The sequence below is a fragment of the Mus musculus genome, chromosome 16 (assembly GCF_000001635.26).
Source record: "Mus musculus strain C57BL/6J chromosome 16, GRCm38.p6 C57BL/6J".
Lineage (NCBI taxonomy): Eukaryota > Metazoa > Chordata > Mammalia > Rodentia > Muridae > Mus > Mus musculus.
The window spans coordinates 95279223-95300546 of record NC_000082.6 but is presented as its reverse complement, the minus strand read 5'-3'; the positions used below and the strand labels follow the sequence as shown (position 1 = coordinate 95300546).

Here is a 21324-nt window from a genome sequence, read left to right as displayed (position 1 = left end):
ATACTGTATAGGCAATAGGAAGAAAAATAACCAAGCAGCCTTCATCATAGGCCACAGTCACTAGGCAGAGTCAACACCTACACTGAGTCTGTGGTAAGCATTTGGCAGAGGCCCTGGTTTTCCTCCCACCCCCCACCCCCGCCATTTGCTCCTCTTTCCTTCATCTTTCTCTCCCTGGTTCCTTTCTTTCTATGCTGACATGTCCTCTTTCCACGTATTACAAGGATCTAATTGCGAGAGAATTACGTTAGAATAGAAAGGTCTCTCCACACTAGAGTAAGTGGTCTTTTAAATATGTATATAATTTTACACTTCATTGATATCAAAACCACAGCCAGTTCAAAGTAGAAATTTAATTCAATTAAAGATCAAACAAAATGGGTGTTTACATTTATCTAAATATTTGATCCACTCTAATGAATATTATTTTTTCTTCCCACTATGCATTTGTTTTTAGATATTAAAAAACGTCACTGTTAATTTCCCCATGAAAAAGAAAACAGAGAACCAAGGTTTAACTCCCACCCTCGACCCAAAGTGGCTCACTGTATGGGTCAGAGGTGCGTCTCTCCTTTGTCTGCGGTCACAGGCAGCAAGGCAGAAGACATGGCTTGTGGTATACATTGATCTGCTGCCCTGTGGTCTCCCAAATGAAGAACAATTTCAGAATCATAGAGAAAGTGAATGCATTGAGTTTCTGAAGAAACACAAAGCTTTCTTCAGGTTAAACACTCTATTGTTTTGATGACTCTTCTGAATCTGTTGCCATCAGAAAGCTGTCTAGATGACATCCAGTAAGCTTATCATTTAATTCTTCTACTAGTACATTAACATGAGAATATGTGGTTCAAAATAATATCTAAGGGATTCTGAAAAATGTTAAGTTTCAAACCAGTCAACTATAGAATGAATTACTAGATATTATGTTACAATATGATTTATTGACCTAAACATTACATATTTTGTTAGAGGGGCTCATGTCGTGGAGGCATTATGTCATCGAGGCTGGCCTTGAATTCCTAATCCTGGTACCTCCACCTCCCATGTGCTAGGATCACAGGCATGTACCAGCACACCTGGCCCATACAGTGGTTTTGAAGGCACCGAATATATTGGTGTGTATTACAAAAAACTTTCAAATGATCAGATATTCCAAATCTGGATGAATATAATATGCTCAGTGATTATACAAAGACGATTTTGAGACTGGCGTGTTACCATTTGTACCGTATACAACAGAAGCAAGCTGAGTTACTGGGATTAATCAGATTCAGATGGCCACCAAAGTGGATTTTGGGTGAGGAATTTCATAAAACAATAGAAAAGCCACCACAAACGCCCTCGTGGCACGATTTTTCCTATTGATTCTACTGTAATATGTGACACAAATACACAAGATTAATAGTGAAAGGGACTAATGTCTGAGCGGGCAAACATCTAACAGTTTGAAAAAGGGGGAAACTAACACAGGCTGCCATGAAGTCAGGAAGGAGTGGAAAACATTTTCTTGAATGATTTAACCTCTCTCTGTGTGTGTGTGTGTGTGTGTGTGAGAGAGAGAGAGAGAGAGAGAGAGAGAGAAACAGGGAGAGGCAGGGAGAGACAGAGACAGGGAGGGAGAGACAAAGGGAGAGAGGGAGAGAGATTGACAGGGAGAGAGACAGAGACAGAAAGAGACAGGGAGAGAGACAGAGACAGACAGACAGATTGGTATGTGGAGTGGGGAGAGCATGCATGTGCCTAGAGGCCAGAGGAGTAGGTCACTTTCCTTTATCTGCCTTATTCTTCTGAGACAGGGTGTCTTACTGAGCCTGGAGCTCTCTGGTGCCCAGTAAGTCCCAGTGATCCCCCTGTCTCAGCTCCCCATGATCTTGCAGTTCTAGGCTTGTGAACCCCTCCCTGGCATTTTACAAGGGTGTTGAGCATTTGAGCTGTAGCCCTTACCTACCGAGCCATTTCTCCAGCCCTAAATCCTCCTTAATAGAAATCGTTCTGCAAACTTTTCCTCCATGGGTCTCAGACTCTCACTGCATTAGCTTGGTTCCAACCCAAAGATTTTATTTCCACATTTTGTTGTTGTTTGAAGGAAAGACAGTGTGAAAGTGGTCTCTCAAGGTTATGACTGGGGGTGCAGTTGTTCACACTAACAGCTAGATCCAGCTAAAGTCTCCCCAGTTTCTCTGGGTCCAAATGTTCATTTTTCTTAAAGAATCAGATAAGCATGAGGATAACTTGGTAGACTTTCTTAGTGTGACCTCTGATCCCACATGCCTGGTATTGTGTTTGCAGAGCCAGAGCACACCCTGGCATATTGTATGAGGAACATGTGTGTGTGTGTGTGTGTGTGTGTGTGTGTGTGTGTGTGTGTGTGTGTGTGTGAGAGAGAGAGAGAGAGAGAGAGAGAGAGAGTATTGCCTGTACATTCATGGTTACATGGCACTTGAGTAAATTTCTAGTTTGTCCAGATAAAATGAGCACACAGCGCTTATCTATTCAGTCAATCCTAGCCTGCTTAATTCTCTTTCCCAAGGAAATGCAGGCGTTATACTCCTATATTTCTCAGAGGTAAAATGTTACCCCTGTAACACTGAGTTGTACTACGTATTTGTCTAGGCTCTTGCACAAGGGCTCTTCTTGCTCACAGACACCTTTCCCCCTTGGCTCCTCTTCTCTGTGTCATGAGCTGCAAACTGCAGCATCTAATGCAGACTTCCTATTTGTGACACAGTTTCAGTTTTCTTTTGTGGTGACTGCCGTCTTCAGTCCATGAATTAACACAATGGTGACAGTCACAGCTCTCAGGGAACTGTCTAATTCTTAAGACACTAGTAACTCTGTACAATTTCTTTGTGGCTAAGGTATGTTCCCAGGGAAAAGCTGAGATAGCTGAGAGATGGATGTGTCGACTGATAACGCTGACAGAGGGCAGACCTGGAGGGCACATGGACTCGGAACGCACACGCTCTTTTTTCCAACGTGGATCTAGACAGATGACATTGCAAACATTACTCAGAGCCTGCAACATTGAGGTTTCTGGAAGCCTGGCTGAAACCCGGCTGTGCGTGTTGCCAATATGTCCCTAAATGGTGCTATTTGGTTTGTCTGTGAAGGACATTTTAAAGGAAAAAGAGGCTAGTACACGCTTCCTCCAGAAGTGATGGGGACCACAGAATCAAGAGATGGACATATTTTCTGAACTCTTGATTCCTGATTTGATGATGTTCGCTCCACACAATTAAAGTCTATGGAAGAATGTAAAAATAAAACGGCTGTATTATTCTGCAAGCTTTAAGACCCTGCTTTCCCAACTTTTTTTTTTTTTGTCATCTCCAGATAACCGTCATTGCAAATAAAAACGTATGCACTTGAACATGAGAAGGAGTGAGTTCTTAAGCAGTGCTATGAGCAAATAGCAAATTACGCCTCAGACCTCAGCCACCAATGCCCTTGTTAGGTGGGTAAATAAATATTTTGCATTATGAGCAGATGTTCTTGAGTAGGCATACATGCCATCCACTGTCAGCACTGCTGGGTCTGCCCTCCAGCGGGAATTCTCTCCATCTTCCTACACTCAGTTCTTCAATGTATAGCTCCATTTTAGGGGTGGGGGGAAATCTGAATTTGAGTGCTCACCTCTGACCAGGCACTCTGAAGACATCTTTTTATATTCAGAAATGCTTGTTCAGCCATCAGAACAAAGGGGAAGATGGCCACGAACGTCTGTGTGATTTGGTAGTGGGGCCACCCATCCCACGTTCATGGCAGCCATTGCTTTTGAAAGGAGCCCTGGTTAGGAGACGCCCAGAGGCCGGTGGAGTCAGACATTGCTCTGCTGTAGCAGGAGGCTCCTCAGCTCCCGCTCCCTCTGGTCCTCTTGCCTGTACTGTTCTTCAAGCTTCTGCTTCTCAGAATCGGCACAGTAGAAGGTACAATCCGGGCTCTTCCTGATCTGCTCAAATTGACTGAAATCAGCCACATACTTTCCATTTTTGGAGAGAGAAACCACAGGCACAAACTCAAAGCCCCAGTAGATCTCCTCCGGGATGTAAGACGTTCGGCTCTGGCAGACGGCGCTGGTAGACTCCACCGTGGCGTTGAGAAGTACCACCAGCTCAAACTCCTTCTCCTTTAGGTTTTGGGGTGTGAGGTCCCGCAGGGGGCTTGTCTCATCCAACACGTGGTAGAAGGTCATGGGCAGGATGAGGAAGGGACTCTCGGAAGAGGAGTCCACGTGGAATTTGACAGTGGCCTGGTTGAGGAGAATGCGTTCTCCCTCTTTGGTGACGTGTGTCTGCAGGAGTTTTCCAGAGAGCTGGCACTGAATCAGGAGACTCTTCCTCATGTTGGCCACCTGGATGACCAGGCATAGCTTTCCATTCTGCTTGCTGATGACAGCACAGTGGCTGAACTTAATGGTCTCGGCTCGCTTTTTGGGTCTTGCAATTTTAGCCAGAAAGGTCCCCGTAATGAAGATCTCAATCAATGTGGTGATGACCAGTTGGGCGACTAAGAGGAAGATAGCATGGGGACACTCCTCTGTGATGGAACGGACCCCGTAGCCAATGGTTGTCTGAGATTCCAAGGAAAAGAGGAATGCTCCTGTGAGAGAGTCCACTTTCATAATGCAGGGTGTGTGGTTGGAATTAGATTCCCCAAGTTGTAAGTCACCATGAATAAAGGCTATGGCATAGTAGACCACTCCAAACAGAAACCAGGTCATCACAAAGGTGGCAGCAAATAGGGTGAGCTTGTATCGCCACTTCATGTCGATGACGGTTGTCCACAAGTCCTGGAGGTAGAGTAAATAGATTCCGTCTACCTTATCGATTCTCACATTACTGTGCCCACTCTTTGACATGACTCGGGGTCTGTGGGCCTTGAGTCCAACCCCGTTGGTATGCTTCACCAGTGGGGCACTGGACATGCCAAGGTGAATGGCATCCATCTTTGGACCACCTAAAGAAATAACAAAAGAAGATGTGACTGATGTCAAGAAGGCAGAAAAAGCAATAGCAGAATCCTTTTGTTACAGTATGGTGTTAATCTCCTACCGCATGCAATAACTATATTCTATTGCCCTGTGCCATAAGACTAAATATATAGTGATCTCTTGGTGCCTTTCAGTTAGTTTTAATCATCAATTCTGTATCATCTAAAACCACACGGGGAGAAGAGTTTCAATGAGGGATTGTCTGGATCGAGTTGGCTGGTGTGTGTGTGTCTACGGTGGATTTTTATGATTCCATCAGTTAAGGTAGGAAGACCGTGTGCTATAAGTGGAACCATTCCTTAGTCGGGAGACCCTGATTCTGCAGCTGATTGCCTCTACCAAGAGTAGAGAAAGTGGGCTAAGCAGCCATGTATTCTGTGCACCGTTTCTCCAGTGTAGGTATGATGTGACCAGCTGTATCAGGTTCCTGTCTCTGTGACTTCCTCCCCATGACGAACTGGAATCTGATTTTTAGTTAAAATAAGCCCTTTTTCCACTTAGTTGCTTCCCACACAGAAGATTTATGTGCATATATGTGTGTTGGGAGATTGCGTCTGCCAAGGTCAGAAGAAGGAATCAGATTCCCCAGAGCTATAAAAGCTACATGTGATGGTGACTGACTGACTTGGGCGCTGGGAACTGGGTCCTCTGCAAGAGTAGAGCATCTTAGCTCCTGAACCTTCTCCCCATGATTCCTCTCAGTTGTTTTTGTCATGCTATCTAGCAACAGGAAGTAAAACTGAGACAGTTTCCAGGGACTCCCTGTTTCGAGAGCGCCCTATAGATATAAAACCCAGCTGTGAGCCATGATTCCTTCATGGAAATGACAAACTGTCTGCATGCAATCTGTGCATATCATCCTCAGTACTTTAAACCATCTCCAGATCATTTATTGAACTTAACATGGTATGCATAATACATGGTGAAGTAGTACTGTGCTGTCTGCTTGGGGAATAATTATTAGAACAATGTCTGCATATGTCTAGGGCAGGTGCAACTGCACCCAGTATCTTCATGCCTGGGCAGCTCCAACCTACAGATAGAGAACTCAAGAAGTCGAGGGAACACTGAGTGTGGATGTAAGGAAGGAAGGAAATAGAACTGTGAGAACCAGGCTAGCTGACTTGAACCAGAGCTGTGGAAGCAGCTGAGTAAGGGACCTAAGCTTTGAAAGAACTAGCGGAGATGAAACTCTTGACTCTGCAACTGTCTATGTGAGGCAGCACAAACTTTCAGCCTCTCTAGACCTCATCTCTTTAATTTTTAACTGGGAGTAAGTCCTTTATGCCAGTGTGGGGTTTTTACCCCATCCTCAGTACCAACCTCTGTCATTGTTTGCTGTTTGTTGCTTCGGTAAAACACTGATGAAAAGCAACTTCGGGAGGAAAGAGTTTATTTCATCTTACAGGCCACAAGTCTTTGTGAGGGAAGTCAGGGTAGGAAGCCAAGGCAGGAACTAAAGCAGAGACTGTGGAGGAACTCTGTTTATTGGCTTGCTTCCTCGGTCTTGCTCAGCTACCTTTCTTATACAGCTCAGACCTACCTGCTAGAGGATGGTGCTGCCCACAGTGGGCTGGTACCTCCAACATAAATCACCAGTCAATAAAATGCCCCATAGACCTGCCTACAGGTCAGTCTGGTGGAGGCAGTTCCTCAATTGAGATTGCCCCTTTCTGGGTAATTCTGTACTTATGATTAGGTAAAGCAGAACTATGACAGTCATGATTAAATTAGCGCCTTCACAAAGCCTTATTCTAAAAACATAATAAGTTATTTTTTTCTCTTGATGATACCAGAAGTTATGCAAATATCTTACAAAAGTGTTACCAGCATTTATGTACAGTCAGCTTCAATGATTTATCATGATAATATTTATTTAAAGCTTGCTTGGCCAGATCCAGAACTTATCTTACATATGAAATTATAAATGTCAGATTGACTACTCATAAAATAGTTTGGGTGTAGCAATATTATCCCAAGTTTTCAGAGACAAAGCAGTATCGATACATATTTAGACCTCCCTTTTAACTTGCATATGTTGGAGCAAGTTCATTTATGCCACCCTCGTCCAAGTGAATAACTTAGCATTATGGTTTCTCCTGTTTCTGATGACATTTAGGAAAAGCCCAATTATCAAGCAACTAAAGCCCTTCCAGTAGCAAGTAATTAAACTTCCTGAACATCCCCAGTGCTGTGCAGGTTATTCTTAGACAAGCGCTACCAATGTCACTTTAGGTGTGATATTTAGGTACACACACAATTCTGCTCCATTCTTTAGATCAAAATAGAGCCAGCTGGAGAGTCTATTTTAAGAACAAGCAAAAGGATATGTAGTGGAGAAATCTAACGCAGTCGCAGAAAAGAAACAAACCTACCGAGAAGTAGCTCTAGGCTCCCCGCTCAGCCCCAGGGAGCACTTTGCCCTGCCTCGGCAGCCAGCAGCCAGGGAAGAGCTGGCCTCAAGGCCCCAGAGCATCTTATAGCACCTGCCTGCTGACGGAAACTGATGACTCCGACATTCCTCGGAAAAGATAACGTTGGCGATTACAGGGGAACTCTACCTGACTGGCATGGTTTTCCCCTACCTCATTGGCATTCTAAGAATCGGGGGGGGGGGAATCTCCCCTTTGAAAAGCAATAAATGGGTATGCATTATCTTATGATTCAGGCACTAATCGTTCTGGTAGAGGGGCATTTTGGCAATAAAATTCATTTTAGAATGAATGCAGGCAAATCTCTTCATGGAAACAAGAGTCCCCATTGAAGGCCAGCACCTGCTCAGGATGTAAAATGGTGCCACAGGCCATTAAATCTTCCTGTTTCATTGTGAACACCCCTTGAAATGGTCTTTTTGAAATTTTTTTTTCTTGAAAAGACATGTTTTGTTTTCATTGAAAGGAAGAGTGTAAGTTACTTAGAGCTTCAACTTCTTGAAGCCTACTTTACACTTCCTAGGATCTATTCCTTAGAGCCAGGGACATTGCAGGAAGCTTGGAAGTTCCTTCTTGTGCCCCAGACCATACTCTTTAGTTTATAATGAGGGAGAAAGTAACCCTGCTGAGGCTTGGAAAGGGCCTACCATGCTGAATGCAGAGGCAGGCTGTGGCAGGAGCTCTGCCACAGGCAAGCACAGCTTACCTGCAAGTGTGCAAGCGACCGGCTGTGCTTAAGGAGAAAGACAGAGGAAGGAGAGCTCTGGGGAACAGGCATGCCACTCAGCCCACTGAATCCAAAACAAGGGCTTAAGTTTTTCCAGGACAAGTGAAACGTGAGTGTCCTGCACACCGAAGAGGTGCTTCCTTCTGTACAGCGCTTTCCAGATTCTGGGGACTGTGGCCTTGTTCCTGGGGCTTCTGTTTCTCCCTCTGTCTCTCCCTCATTCTTGCTGGGGGGGGGGGGGGGTTGAACTGGCTTGGGGTGAACCGTGTGCCTTCCTGTTTCTGGTAAGCTCTGGCTGCAAGCCTGAGCACCTGGCTTTGGGATCCAAGCAATCAGGGCTTGGGACTTGTGGCCTCCTGCAAGTGCATGGCTCAGGATCTCTCTGAGGGGGAAACAAGAGCTAAGGGAAGGTTGCAGGGCAGCCATCTCCTCTATCCTCCAACCCCTGCCCCCAGTCTATAGCCCTCTGCCCTCCAAGCCCTTTACTACCTGGTCACTCACTCTGTAGGTCAGGAATCTTCTGCAGGGTAAGTGGCGCGTCCTCGCTCCCCTTCTCCCACCTGGCTACCATGGGGCTCTGCTATGGCCTGAAAGAAAGAGGAACAGACACGTGCTGTTCACAGGTAGAACGGAGAGCACCCAGCCAGCCTGGTCCCTGAGGATTCCTTTAGAGCACTGGGTGTGGCATTTACCTTCAAATCCCTGGCCATCTGGCAGGATGCCCAGGACAGGCTACATGGCCAAGAATTTTTAAGAATGAAGCCCCGTTGCTACCACCACAGCCTTCGCTAGGAATCCAGCCCCTGGAGGGAGCTCATTGGCAAAAGGCACTGGAGAGAAGGGTCAACCCACCCCCACCAAGGCTGTAGTGATCCAAGCAGGAGGCAGGAAGGGGAAGCGCAGAGGAAGTAAACAGCGCACAGTTGAGGGGAAGAGTCCGGAATAGTCCCGCCGCCTGTGGAAATTCATTGCTACTCTTGAGATACAGAGTTAGGTAAAAAGGGCTGTTAGCACCATCTCAAAAAATGACAGAGACTCTAGAAGAGGAGACTGGAGCCTGGGAGGTGGGGGAAGGCTCAGCTGGGGAGCCAGGGGAGGAAGGAGGTGCAAAATTATAGAAGGCAGACCAGTACTCTTCCCCATGCACCCCCAAGGCTGTGGGAGCCACACCAGTGTTTTTCCCAAACCGCCCCCCACCCCCATTATCCTGTGCTCTGTGTGATCTGGTCTAAACTTAAGGAGCTTTTTAAAATTCTTTTTTGAAATTCATTCATATTCTCTCTCTCTCTCTCTCTCTCTCTCTCTCTCTCTCTCTCTCTCTCTCTCTCTCTCTCTCCCCCTCCCCCTCTCCCTCTCCTTCTCCCTCCCCCTCTCCCTCTCCCTCTCCCTCCCTCCCTCCCTCCACCCTCTGTGTGTGTGTGTATAATTTACCAATCATTTATCAACCAGTTAACAATCGCCTGCCGTTTTCCTAATTTTTATCTACTATCTATAATCTACGAGTCATCTCTACAGCATCTATCAAATAAGCAATTAATCTACTATCTATCTGCATATCGTCTATTACCTGGCTACCCATGTTCTCCATCCAGCCACCTTCCTTGTCTGTTTTCTATTTTTCTCGGTCAACCTTTGCACCTTCGTGTCTGTCTCAGGTTCACAGGTTTCAGATTGCCGATCAGTCCTTTATTTACAGTAGTTACTGGTTTATAGTTACTATATTCCTCCTCTCAGCCCCTTCAGCCTAACAGATACCAGATCTTAGTGGGTCCACTGCATGGCTGGAGCACAGGCCTTTGCTCATTGCTCTGCTGAGACTGGTAATCTGCCTTGTACACACCAGTTTGGCTGTTTGATTCACTGGCTTCTACACTTCACAGACTTTCCTCTAGTTCCTCAGCAGCCTTCTTTCAAGAAGTGAACTTCTCGGGGATGGAGGGAGAGATGGCTCAGTGGTTAAGAGAACTTGCTGCTCTTGCAAAAAACTTAAGTTTGATTCCCAGCAGCTACAAACAGATCACAGCCATCTGTAACTCCAGTTTCAGGGGGTTGGAGCCCCTCTTCTGGCCTCCATGGGCGCTACATACACGTGGTGCACATACATTCACACATGCACATTACATAAATACATGACATTTAAATAAAGGAATCTACTTCTTGCACACCTATTTTATGTTATTGCCTTTGGTTTCTATCCCCCCCCCCTCAGTGGTTCTACAATCAGCATGGCTTATCTTCTAAAGTGTTAAGAGACATCCATAATTTTCCACAAGCTAATTATGAGTGATCTGATAAATGGGCTTTTGTGAGGTGTTCCCTCTTTTAATCCTCCAGAGTGCCACCCATGACAAACAAGCAGGGTTAGTCTCTGGGAATAGCATTTAGTTTCCCAGGTTTCTCATGCTGCTGAGGCTTCCTGGTTGGGATGATAATTCTCAGAACTATGATACATTCACTGAAGTCCTCGAGTCAGGATTGTCCTCTCCTACCGCCAGCCAAGAAAGACACAGGGCATGAATTTGTTTAGCATTTGCTCTGTGGTACACCGTTTGTTTTCTGGAGATAAAGGAGAGAATAAAGTCTAGTTTGTGAATGAAACTAAGCAGCAGGCACACTGTGGAAGGCACTTGGATGCAAGAAGAGCAGAGGAGAGCTGTGTTTGCAATGCTGGGAATAATCAGGGTGGCAGGAAGTGGAAGAAAAAAAAAAGTTTAACAGAGAGATGGGTCCCTTGTAAGAATGGAGGATCTGGGAAAGAGGCAGAGAACACTGGGCTTATCCTTGGCTGAAAGTAAACAACCAGGAAGCTGTGGCCAATTAGAGGAAGCATGTCACGGGCAGGAAGCATACAAAGTGCAGAAGATGCAGATAGATTAAAATAATATAGTAATACACAATTAAGTCAGAAAGCCCTGGATAACAGTAGTGGCGGGTAGAATCCACATAGCTAATACAACATGGCAGCCACCCCTCAGCCATGAGCTTGCCACGTGGGGCCTTTACTATGCATCACTGCAGTCCTTCAAGGGGAGCACTGCCACATATGTTCAAAGAGGGGGTGTGGGGAAGTGACTTATTCAGGCTCCCAACGCTGTGTTGGGGCAGAGCTGGGCTCCTTGAGCCACATCTTTTACTGGCCTGGCAGGGCTCTGGGTTCAGGCCTCAGAACCAACCAGAAGATTCAAAGTCAAACAATGTGCATGGCTAATGGGGTCCTATGTGACACTGCTGCTCTGGGCGCATGCTCGGTTTCCAGCATGGTGGGATGTACAGGATCCCACGTGACACTGCTGCTCTGGGGCATGCGCGGTTTCCAGCATGGTGGGATGTACAGCTCCATTTCTTTAGGATATGTCTTGCTCACCCTGCTTTCTGTCAGCATCCTGAGTAATACTGTTGCCCAGGTGTTGAATGTACCTGCATATTTCTTCAGGGATATCCAACTCCTTCATCCTTGTAGGTAAAATGCTACTCCCAGTGCCCAGAGCCAGGGACGAGGCTTTTAGTATCAGAAATATATAGATATTCTAGAAAAAATGTGCCATATTATTTATATTTATTTTACAGATATTAATATGTCAAATAGGTCATAGAGCATATATATGTATATGTATATATATACACACACACATATATATATAGTCAAATATATACCAAATATATAAATGTTATAAAATTTATATTAATATATCATATTAGTTATTTGTGCAGTACCAATAACTCTAAAATTAATCTACACTAATTGTATAAATGTTTTATTTATATGTTGTGTTAAATAAGTACTTTACTATAACATAAATAATTCTAGAAAAAAATAAGTACAGAGATATTTTTAACTCTCACAACAAATTTCACCCATTAATTTTGCTAACCCACACCTATTTACACAGTACCTTTTTTTCTAGTTCTCAAAAATAGAATCTTCCTCCTGCCACAGATACTTTCTTAAGAAAAATAGATTCGTTTAGGAATCATTTTTCCCCTCCTGGTTAACACAGCTTTAGGACTTTCTAAAAGTTTGAAATTAGTTTTTTATTGAATTTTGTAAGTTTTCTCTGTTTTTATCCTGGGAAAACACCATGTGTTCTGTGGTAAACAAGATGGCAGAAAAAAATATGCATGTTTCTCCTTCTGGGAATGCAGTGTCCTGCTTTTCTCAGGTGTCTGGTGTCCCTGTTCCATGTCCTCTCAAAGGGCTGGGAACAGGTGGAGAATGAGACCCGAATCACTTTAAATCTTGCTTTTCTGGACCAACAAAATGCAAAGGCTCCGACTTAAACTCTGACAAGAGTTTAACCTCTTGCTGATATGAAAAGCTTGGGTACCAGCTGTTTCTGACACACTGGTATTTTTGATGACCTACAAGCCCAAAGATTATGTAGATTAAATTTCATGTTAAGTAGACACAGGATTAAATATTAAGTAGGAAAAAAGTGCTTAACAAGAACTTGTTCAGGGTTCACTGAGCTCAGAGGGTTTAAAAGTAATTGAAAATAAACCCAGCCAGGCTTGCTGTCCTTTGGACCCTGTGACGGGCCACATGGACACATCAGGGGACCTTCACTATAGTCTTGGACCAAATTCTCTCCTCTTCAAAAACCACCTCCCATTCAGTTCAAAGCCTGGCTGAGTTCTGAACCCAGTTCTTAAGTTCACCAATACAGGGTAGGACTCCAGTGGCTTTGCCCACACACACCAGCATATTCACAAGCCAGTTGTCCGTGTTCTGTGCAGGTGGAGCTGTGTCAGACTTTGGCGACCGTGTGTGTTTGGATGTAGATTCCCGTTAGTCCCACTTTTCTGCTGGATCTTGTAAAGGGTCCTTACCTAGGCTGGCCCCTTTGAGCGGGATGTGTTTCTGCTTCCTGTGTAGGGAGGTCATGTGACTTTTCCAAGCCATGACCTGTGTGTGGCAAAGGCTCACCATGCCTAAGCAGAGGCACTGAACTCACGAAGAGGTCTTGCCCCTGGGATGCTCCTCAGTTCCTCCTTATTCTGGGGCAGGGGAGGAGGAGAAGGAGGAGGAGGAGGAGGAGGAGGGAGAGGAGGAGGAGGAGGAGGAGGAGGAGGAGGAAGAGGAGGGAGAGGAGGAGGAGGAGGAAGATGTTCAGAGCTGGACCATGGCAGAGCAACTGCTAACTTGTAACAGGTGAGAGAGGATGCTTGTGTGAGTCATGGAGGTTTTGGAGTTCAGGGTTCCAGAGATAAAGCCTGCTAAAAACTGGAACCAGAGAAGCTCTGACTATGATTTGCTACTAGGATTGTATGCTAGTCTAAACGATATGGAATTTAAAGGAATGACATTAAAAATCTGAAATAGTCATAATGTGAACTCCAAATGCTGGTCTAGGATGAGAACTTGGAACAGAGAAATAATCTAAGTTTAACCAAACTTCAGTAGGAAGACAGATGTGTCTGACTTGCTGCTGAGTTATCTCAAAGTCAGCACTTATATACAAGGTGCAGGGTGGCTCTTCAGAAGAAGGTGCATGGGTGGCCCACTCCTCCTCCATTCCAGCCTTCCTTTGATCTGTGAATCCGTTGGCTTGGTGATCTATAATCTCATAGACAGACTGACTGTCCTGGGCCATCACCTTTATGATGCCAACAGCTTTGGTTTCAGAAGGCAGACATTTCAAAGCAACATCACTTGTTATTCCATCCTTCTCTTTACCAGTTGAAGAAAAGCAAATCTATTTTCTAAATTAGGATCTTAAGATGGGAGGGATTAAATAACTGATGAACATACATAAAGCCAATAGACAGAAGATATTGGCCAGAGAACCAGGTCTATCAGCCTCTGGTACTGGCTTCTGTCAGCCCCTGGCACTGGCCCCCTAGCTACAACACCACTATGAGGACACAGTGACACTTGTCTTCTCCCGGTGGCTCATGATGAAAATCAACCAGCATGATTGTGCTCATCAGAGAATAAAAAGCCCTCTCTAGTTCATTGATCATCTTCTACCACATCTAACCAGATACTGCTATTATTCCCATATTCCAGATGAAAAAGACTCTCACTATGTGTCTCTGAGCATTCTGACCCCTGGAGGGTTCTGGAAGAAGGATAATACCCGTGGAGCCAGACATCCAAAGGTCTAAGCCCCTGTGTGATAATGCTGCAAGCCTTGAGATCACACTTGGAGAGGTCTACACACATGTTACAGAGAATATGGAGAACACAGGGTGGGGTCGTAGCAGGAAGTTCATGAGGTACCATATGAGACTGTCCGGGAGAACAGAAGCTCAAGTGGACTCTCTTAGCAAATAAGGGACCAACAAAGCACTTGAGAGACTGGTGAGGGCACAGTCAACTGAAGATCACTCCAAGATCCTTCCTTGTACAGCAACATTCGCCACAGCTCCATGCAGGATAAGACCTCTGGAGGCCTCCCCTGCAGAGATAGGATGGTTGGAACCACCTGACTCAAGCATGATTCAAGCAAAGACTATTAAAGGCATTTGTAGGATACTGACTACCAGCTAAAGCTGGGCTGCTACAAATCCCGTAGTCAGGAATGCTACAGAATCATGTAGGAGGTGCTTGCCACCAAACTTTTCCCTGACTCTGCCTCAGGACCGAGGGTTATTTCCTGTGCCAAGAGGGGCATGCTTGAAAGTCCCTCACCCCACACCTGAGCAGAACCACCCAGCATAGGTGTGATCTTTGGAAGCACTCTAGGGAGTGCTGATCATCTGGTCGGCACTGAACAACTCTAAAAGAGAATCCAAGAGTGTGAATGATTTGTTGACGATTCCTCACCCAGCAGCTAACTGGCGTAGGGCTGGAATGTATTCGGGATTCTCAGGCATTCCATGAGCAGATGTCACTCCTGGTTAACGTGAAATGTCTTGAGACGAGCTATCCATCTCACTCTCTTCAGATAGACAGGAGACCCTGAGGACACTATATCCCTCAACTGCAGTATCAGCCTCCCTTGAGGAGCTCATAGGAAGTACAGGGTCATGGGTCCCACCCCGGAGCTAAGAAGCCCAAATTTCTGAAGGTGCTTTCCAAGAACTCAAGTCTTACAAGAAACTCAGTTTCTCAAAAGATTGCAAGGGCATCTTAGTGACTTGGAGACACTTAATCTTTACCCTGTTGCATACAGGGAATGCAACAGATGTTCCTTCAGTGACTAATCGTCTTTTTTCACATACCATGTGACCCTGTCAGGAACCCATTTGCCTCTGTGGTCAAATATTTAGCCGCCTTCTTATGTCTCTGTTCCACTATTATTCTTTCAAATTCCATAAGTATTTTTTAAAGTCCTTTTCCATCTTTAAATGTGGTTTGCATAGTTATATCCTTATTTCTCAGTGCTTCTAATTTTTTTTTCGTTCCATAGAACGTCAACCTTTCCTCTCCCCAGCAAGGACAAGTCTAAACAGATACCAGGCTCGGCAGAGACTCATTTTCCATTTTCCATGGCAAAGACTCAGGATCTGAGCTCTAGAGCAGTCAGAGCTATCATTTGCTGTGTAGTTTTGTAAAGACAGTTTAATGTTAGGCTCTTAGTTTGCAGGAGAGCTAGCTAGCCCAAATAAAACATTATACATCTGTCTGTTGTTATGAGTGACCAACTTCAGCCGAACATTCTTCCTTAATAACAGCGGGCTTTCTTATAGAGTAAGAATGCACAGCAGCTAAAGGCAAGTGGAAATCTCCATTGGTTTACTGCCCTCAGTCTCGCATGCTCCAACATGCGAAGAACGTGGATAATAAGCATATCCTCCCATTTAAACACAGTGTGACTTGGATGCACATTGTTGTGAGATAAAAGAGGAAATTTCATGTCTTGGGAGCAGTGAGAAGAAGGCAAAGGGTGTTATGTTAACTTCCCTAAATGCGCTACCCAAAATGTTCACTTCAGGGAAGGTGTTTCTCCAACAGGCTAGCACGGGCTCACTTGCTGCTCCTGTCTAGATCAATTCAAACAGAGAAGAAGATGGGCTACCAGGGCTCTCTGTGATGCAGGAAGGAGAGACAGAGCCATGGGGGTTGTTTGATTTGAGTGTGGTGAAGTCAGTCAGACAGGAAGCATCTGGTTCAGACAGCCCAGGAGGGGACACAAGTATTTGATATATCACGTGTTTTACTTAATCAAACTGCAAACTGGGTGCAGACAGAGCTTGCAAGGAGGAAGCGTGAAGCCAACGGGATGGTGTCCCTTAATTCCCGCCTTCCTATGATGCAGTGGGAGGGTGTTTGAACGGGCAGCACTCTCTTCTCACCACGTGTCCTTAAATAAAATATATACGCAACACTTCTGATTGAGTTCCCCTAAACAATCTCTCTCATGAAGCCACTGTGTGGAGAACCTTTCATCACCCAAAAGCACCTATTTCACTTTAAGGTGACTAAGGCACAGGAAAGACCTTGTTAAATATGGTGTCTTAGTCTTCTGCCTTATGATACTTTTTTCTTTTTTCTTTTTTTAAAAAAAAAGGCAAAAAAAAAATGTGATTGTGATCTGAGTGATTAAATGGTAAGGAATGGCTCTCCATGTGATTCACCTGTCACTGGGAATGGAGTTCCTCCCGTTGTGAGTTTTCCTGGTCTTTATTACCCTAATGGGAATCGTACACCAGACAAAGGAAATGACTGACTCTTGCTTGGTTTGGAACCAAGTTATTTAAAAGTGGGACCCGTGTCCAAACGTTTCACAATCCAGTCTCACTCTTAGTCCGTGCTTTGACCACATGTCCGTGATACCGAAAGCAGAGCTCCCAGGTCTCGGAGGAGCACAGTTCACACCGACAGCCTAACATGGAAGATAGTGCACTTCAAGGACCTGGACTATGTCTGAGTCATCTGTTTCTTACACATGTGCTCACACGTGATCTCTGAGTGACGGGTGTTTTCTAATTTCAAAACACCTTCATGTTCAATCAGAATCTTAGCCCTTTGGCAGTTAGCTAATCTCCATCAGTAAATAGGGAAGCACAACACACTGAAGCCATCTGTACTTTATTAGCTGGAGGGTGGATGGCTCAATTTTGGTCGTATTAGGGTTGCCAGATAGGATATGAGATGGTCAGTTAAATTTGAATTTCAGATGGATAGCAAATACTTTTATTATAATGATGGTGATATTTAATACTTATTAATATTCATATACCAAAATTATTCCTCGTTGATCTAAAATGTTTTTATACATATTCTCTATATATGCGCCATGTAGAGATATACAAATAGCATGGCCACCTCATTTTTATTGGCTAAATATGATATTCTTTAGGGAAGAACAAAGCAGACTAGAAGTCCAAATCACGTAAAGACAAGGTTTTATATGCAGCGTTCTTAGAACACCATCCTGGTACTAGGAACTCTACAAACAAATGTAGTCATTATGGCCCTGTGGGACCAGGTACAACCTTTTCCTGCATGATTCTTAGAAACAGCCTGAAAACTGGTAATCAAGACTTTTCTTTTGTTTGCTTGGGGGACTGCAAACATGCACTACCATGCTAGGCTTGTGAAGTGCCAGGGAGTGAATCTAGGACTTAGCTCATGCTATGTGAGCATTCCCCAGCCCTGGTCTCATTTTCAACAAGTCAGTTCAGGGATTCTTAACCATTTTTTGTAATATGGTCTATTTGGGGGGGGGGGTGAGCTATAAAGACACATGGAATATAATTTTGGAGAATAAATTTTTCTTGGAATATAATTTTTAAGTAGATAAGAACAACCCGTGGAAATTACTAAAACAATATAGGAGGAACAGCGAGGCTGCCTCAGCATAAACACAGGGGGCCTCACAGTCGCAAAGACATCTCCTGCAGGAGGATCTAATTGAGGACTGCCTGAGAGACCAAAGATTGCTGGTTCAGACAACGCCAGCCAATCAGGAACTGCTGTTTAGAAGAGATACTTTCTTGGGACCAATGGGACATGGGTGGAGGGTATCAAAGGCGCTTGCAGCAGCTTTCAGACAAGCTTGCTACAATGCTTCTCACTTTTCCCTGGAGTTCATGCTGTTGATCCCCTGCTACCTCACCTCCAATCCCCAAGGGCAAGTAGGGTCAGGCAGTGGGCAGTCCAGGGCACAGGCAGCATTGCATTACTGTTGGTAAAGCACCGACCTTACATTTTTGCAAGTCATTGTGCTTCCTTTCCAGTTATCACATAAAAGCTATTGTTCTGAAGTACAGTGGACAGAAGTATACATTTAAGATCTCTGGGAAGCCAACAAAGTAGCAGTGACCTGTCTATGGCTGTTACTGTGACAGGGTCATGGTTGGAGCTAATACAGTTATGGTTTGATGTACCCATTGAGAGTAAAGAAGACAGAACCTCTACTGAGAAGTCACTGAAAATTAACATCTCTCCTCTCCTCCTCTCATCTGAGGTACTTGGCCCTCCTCAGATCTCCAGGCATGGTGGATCTGGATTTAAATTAAGCTTATACATTCTAAATGCAATAACTACGATAATGTCAACCAACCAACCTAGTCCAACCTTCTCGATTTACTTTCCTCAAAGGCACAGTCAGACATTCTAATATATTATTTTCTTTTCTATCTATAGCATGGATCCTTAATAATTTAAGTCACACTTAAGCACTTAGCTCAGTAAGTAAAAGCACTTGCTATAGAGTGAGACAATCTGCATTCAATCCATGGGACCCACATGATAGGGGGAGACAACGAGCTCCTGAAAGTTGTTCTCTGAGCTCCACTCGTGTTCCATGGCACGCACGCACACACACACACACACACACACACACACACACACACACACAGACACACACTATAAAGGTAACCAAAAGCCATTTATAAATAAATAAATCACAATTAATCCCCCTTCCAACATGATGACACACACTGATGTTAGTCGTGAACACTATTAGTATCTACACAGTTGGGATGAGACCCAAGAGAGGCAGCCTAACATTCTCCTCTCTAGAAGTCCCGGTACCCTTTCTACTGACACGGAAACAAAGGAGGAAATGGCAGAAAACAGCTGAGATATGTACGCCAGCCTTGGTCTTCATAGTGTTACGTGGTATTTCCAGGAACTGCAAGCCAGAGTTTTAGTTAGCATGCCACATGGTGCCACACAGGTTTTAGATCACCATGGATGCAGCAAAGCTCTTACCAGGAAGGAGAAAGCATCCCGTTCCCGTGGGGGCAGCTATCCACAGGCCACTGCTCCTCACAGACCTTCCAGGGGCGCCCACAGCAACAGGGCAGAGCCTAAGTACCTTTATAAGCCGTGCCTGCCGCTCAGCCCGGGCTCAGGCTCGCAACTTAAGCTTTGCTCTCTCTAGGATGGAGCCTGGCTTGCCTCTTCCAAAACAGCTCAGTGCCCGCAGGGCTCTGTGTCTGGGAACACTTGATTCTGTCCCAAAGGTCCTCCTTTCTTCTCTTGTTGGCTCATCCCACCACTCCTGCAGAAGTCAGGTTGAGCATAACCTCGTCTGTGTTTAAAGACACACTGAGCACTTCTTCCGAGTCATTGTTGTGTAAAGAAGGACAGAGAACTCTATTCCTCTCGACACTAGCTGGGTGACTTTGGACAGATTCTTAACCCTTGAGACTTAGTGTCCTCAAGTACAGAATGGAGCTAATGATATCCCTGCACTTCAGAGACTGTGAGACGTTAAAATCCATCTGTCTACCAAGGATCGAGTGAGAGTTGACTGTTACACCTCAGAGTAAATGAAACAACAAAAGGAAATTATATTTACAAAGGAAGAGTGGAGAAGTCTATTCTGGGTCTACAAAGTTCTCGTAAGTCCACAAGAACCATCATCTACAGCCTCTATCAACACACAGATCAAGACACTTTAGCTCTTCACTATTTGTTCATCTAAAGCAAGAACTTAATGTGTACCTACTATGTGCTGAATGCTGCTGTGTGAGACCCAGCAGTGAATATAAGCCACTTTCTCTTTGGTTTCCTATAGCTTAGAAAGGGACAGAGAAGTGGCACCTTGCATCAGATTAGACAGCAGTTCAAAGATGTCTTTGGGTAAGCTGGGGAAGGAGTCGCGTTCAGAAGATGGAACATGGACATAGGGCATGTTCTTGTCTGGGATTCCTGGAAGGTTTCCCCAAAAAGTGAAGAAATAGAAGAACTTCAAGTTGGGTAAGCATTGGCTGTGGCAGAGACAGATGTAGCTTGGGCCTTTCAGAAGGTAAGGTGGATAGCAAGGAGGAAGGGTGTGTAGGTGAGAACAGGGGAAATTTAGGGCCTTGTGGGCTCTTTGAGAGCTGCCACATCTTTGTCTCAGGAGAATGGGGGACTTCCTCAGGTTTTATTCAAAGAAAATACAAGATCTAACCTGCTTTCTAGGGGATTGCTTTTGACACCATGGAGAATGGTCTGGCAAACCTAGATGCTGACATCCTTTTTAATTAGCACTTGTAGTCATCCAAGATGAAATGTCTCGTGTGTAGGCCAGGCTGGTGCTAGATGCTTGAGAACCCATAGCTCATAGGTTCCCTGTAGAGTCAACAGGTGGCCGGGGCACGGACAGGAGGGAAAGGAGACCTCAGAGAGGATGAGATAGGGTCTAGGTCTCACTCTGTGGCCTCAAACACACAAGGTGGACCAGGCTAATCTTAAATTGTGGTAGTCCCCCTGCCTCTGTACTCCCAGTGCTAGGATAACAGGTATGCATCAATATGTCCTTTAAAAAAAAAAAACCACAAGAACACACAGTTTTCTCTCTCTCTCTCTCTCTCTCTCTCTCTCTCTCTCTCTCTCTCTCTCTCTCTCTCTCTCCACCCTGTGTGTCTTTCCAGGTAAGCTTAAAGTGAGATGGCTTTAAAATGCCAACAGCACTCATTTCTTCATAGGAAACACAATCAGAAAGGACTTCCAACCAGATTTTCCATTTTATGCCATTAATCTGAAAATTGAATTTCCCCGGCATGGCTCATTCTCAGGCTGTCCAGATATTACTGTAAACGAGATGTACTTACAGTGTCCAGCTGAGAAACTTTCCACACTCTGCCATAGCCAACTCTGTGGAATCATTTACTCTCAGACATGTCCCAGTTGTTCAAATCCAGGATCCGGTTTGCAGTGAGCAGTAAAGACTATTCTCGTATGTTAGCTTAAGGCTCCATCTAATTGGCTGAAGAGTTTGTACTTGACTCAGAGGGGCTGCTGATAAAGCAGAATCCTGCTTGCTGCCCTTGCTCAGGCAGGTCCAGTTGTT

At 44.8% G+C, this 21324-nt stretch overlaps 1 protein-coding gene across 23 annotated transcripts in view; it reads right to left on the bottom strand.

The window, feature by feature from the left end:
• Window positions 1–286: 286 nt before the first annotated feature.
• Window positions 287–21324, bottom strand: part of Kcnj15 (potassium inwardly-rectifying channel, subfamily J, member 15) — a 42703-nt gene continuing 21665 nt past the window's right edge. For 5 of the 23 annotated variants that reach the window (NM_019664.5, NM_001271691.1, NM_001271689.1 and 2 more), the window contains 2 exons: window positions 8639–8736; window positions 287–4956 (listed from right to left, as the gene is read on the bottom strand). In NM_019664.5, the coding sequence (NP_062638.1) occupies window positions 3818–4945 (1128 nt within the window). In that variant the 5' untranslated portion in view covers window positions 4946–4956; window positions 8639–8736 and the 3' untranslated portion in view covers window positions 287–3817. Of the gene's footprint in view, window positions 4957–7365; window positions 7425–8638; window positions 8737–8841; window positions 9319–9716; window positions 9736–11566; window positions 11677–12976; window positions 13145–21324 lie in introns of those variants that run through there. The other 18 variants (NM_001271687.1, NM_001271692.1, NM_001039057.2 and 15 more) reach the window with 11 other exon arrangements.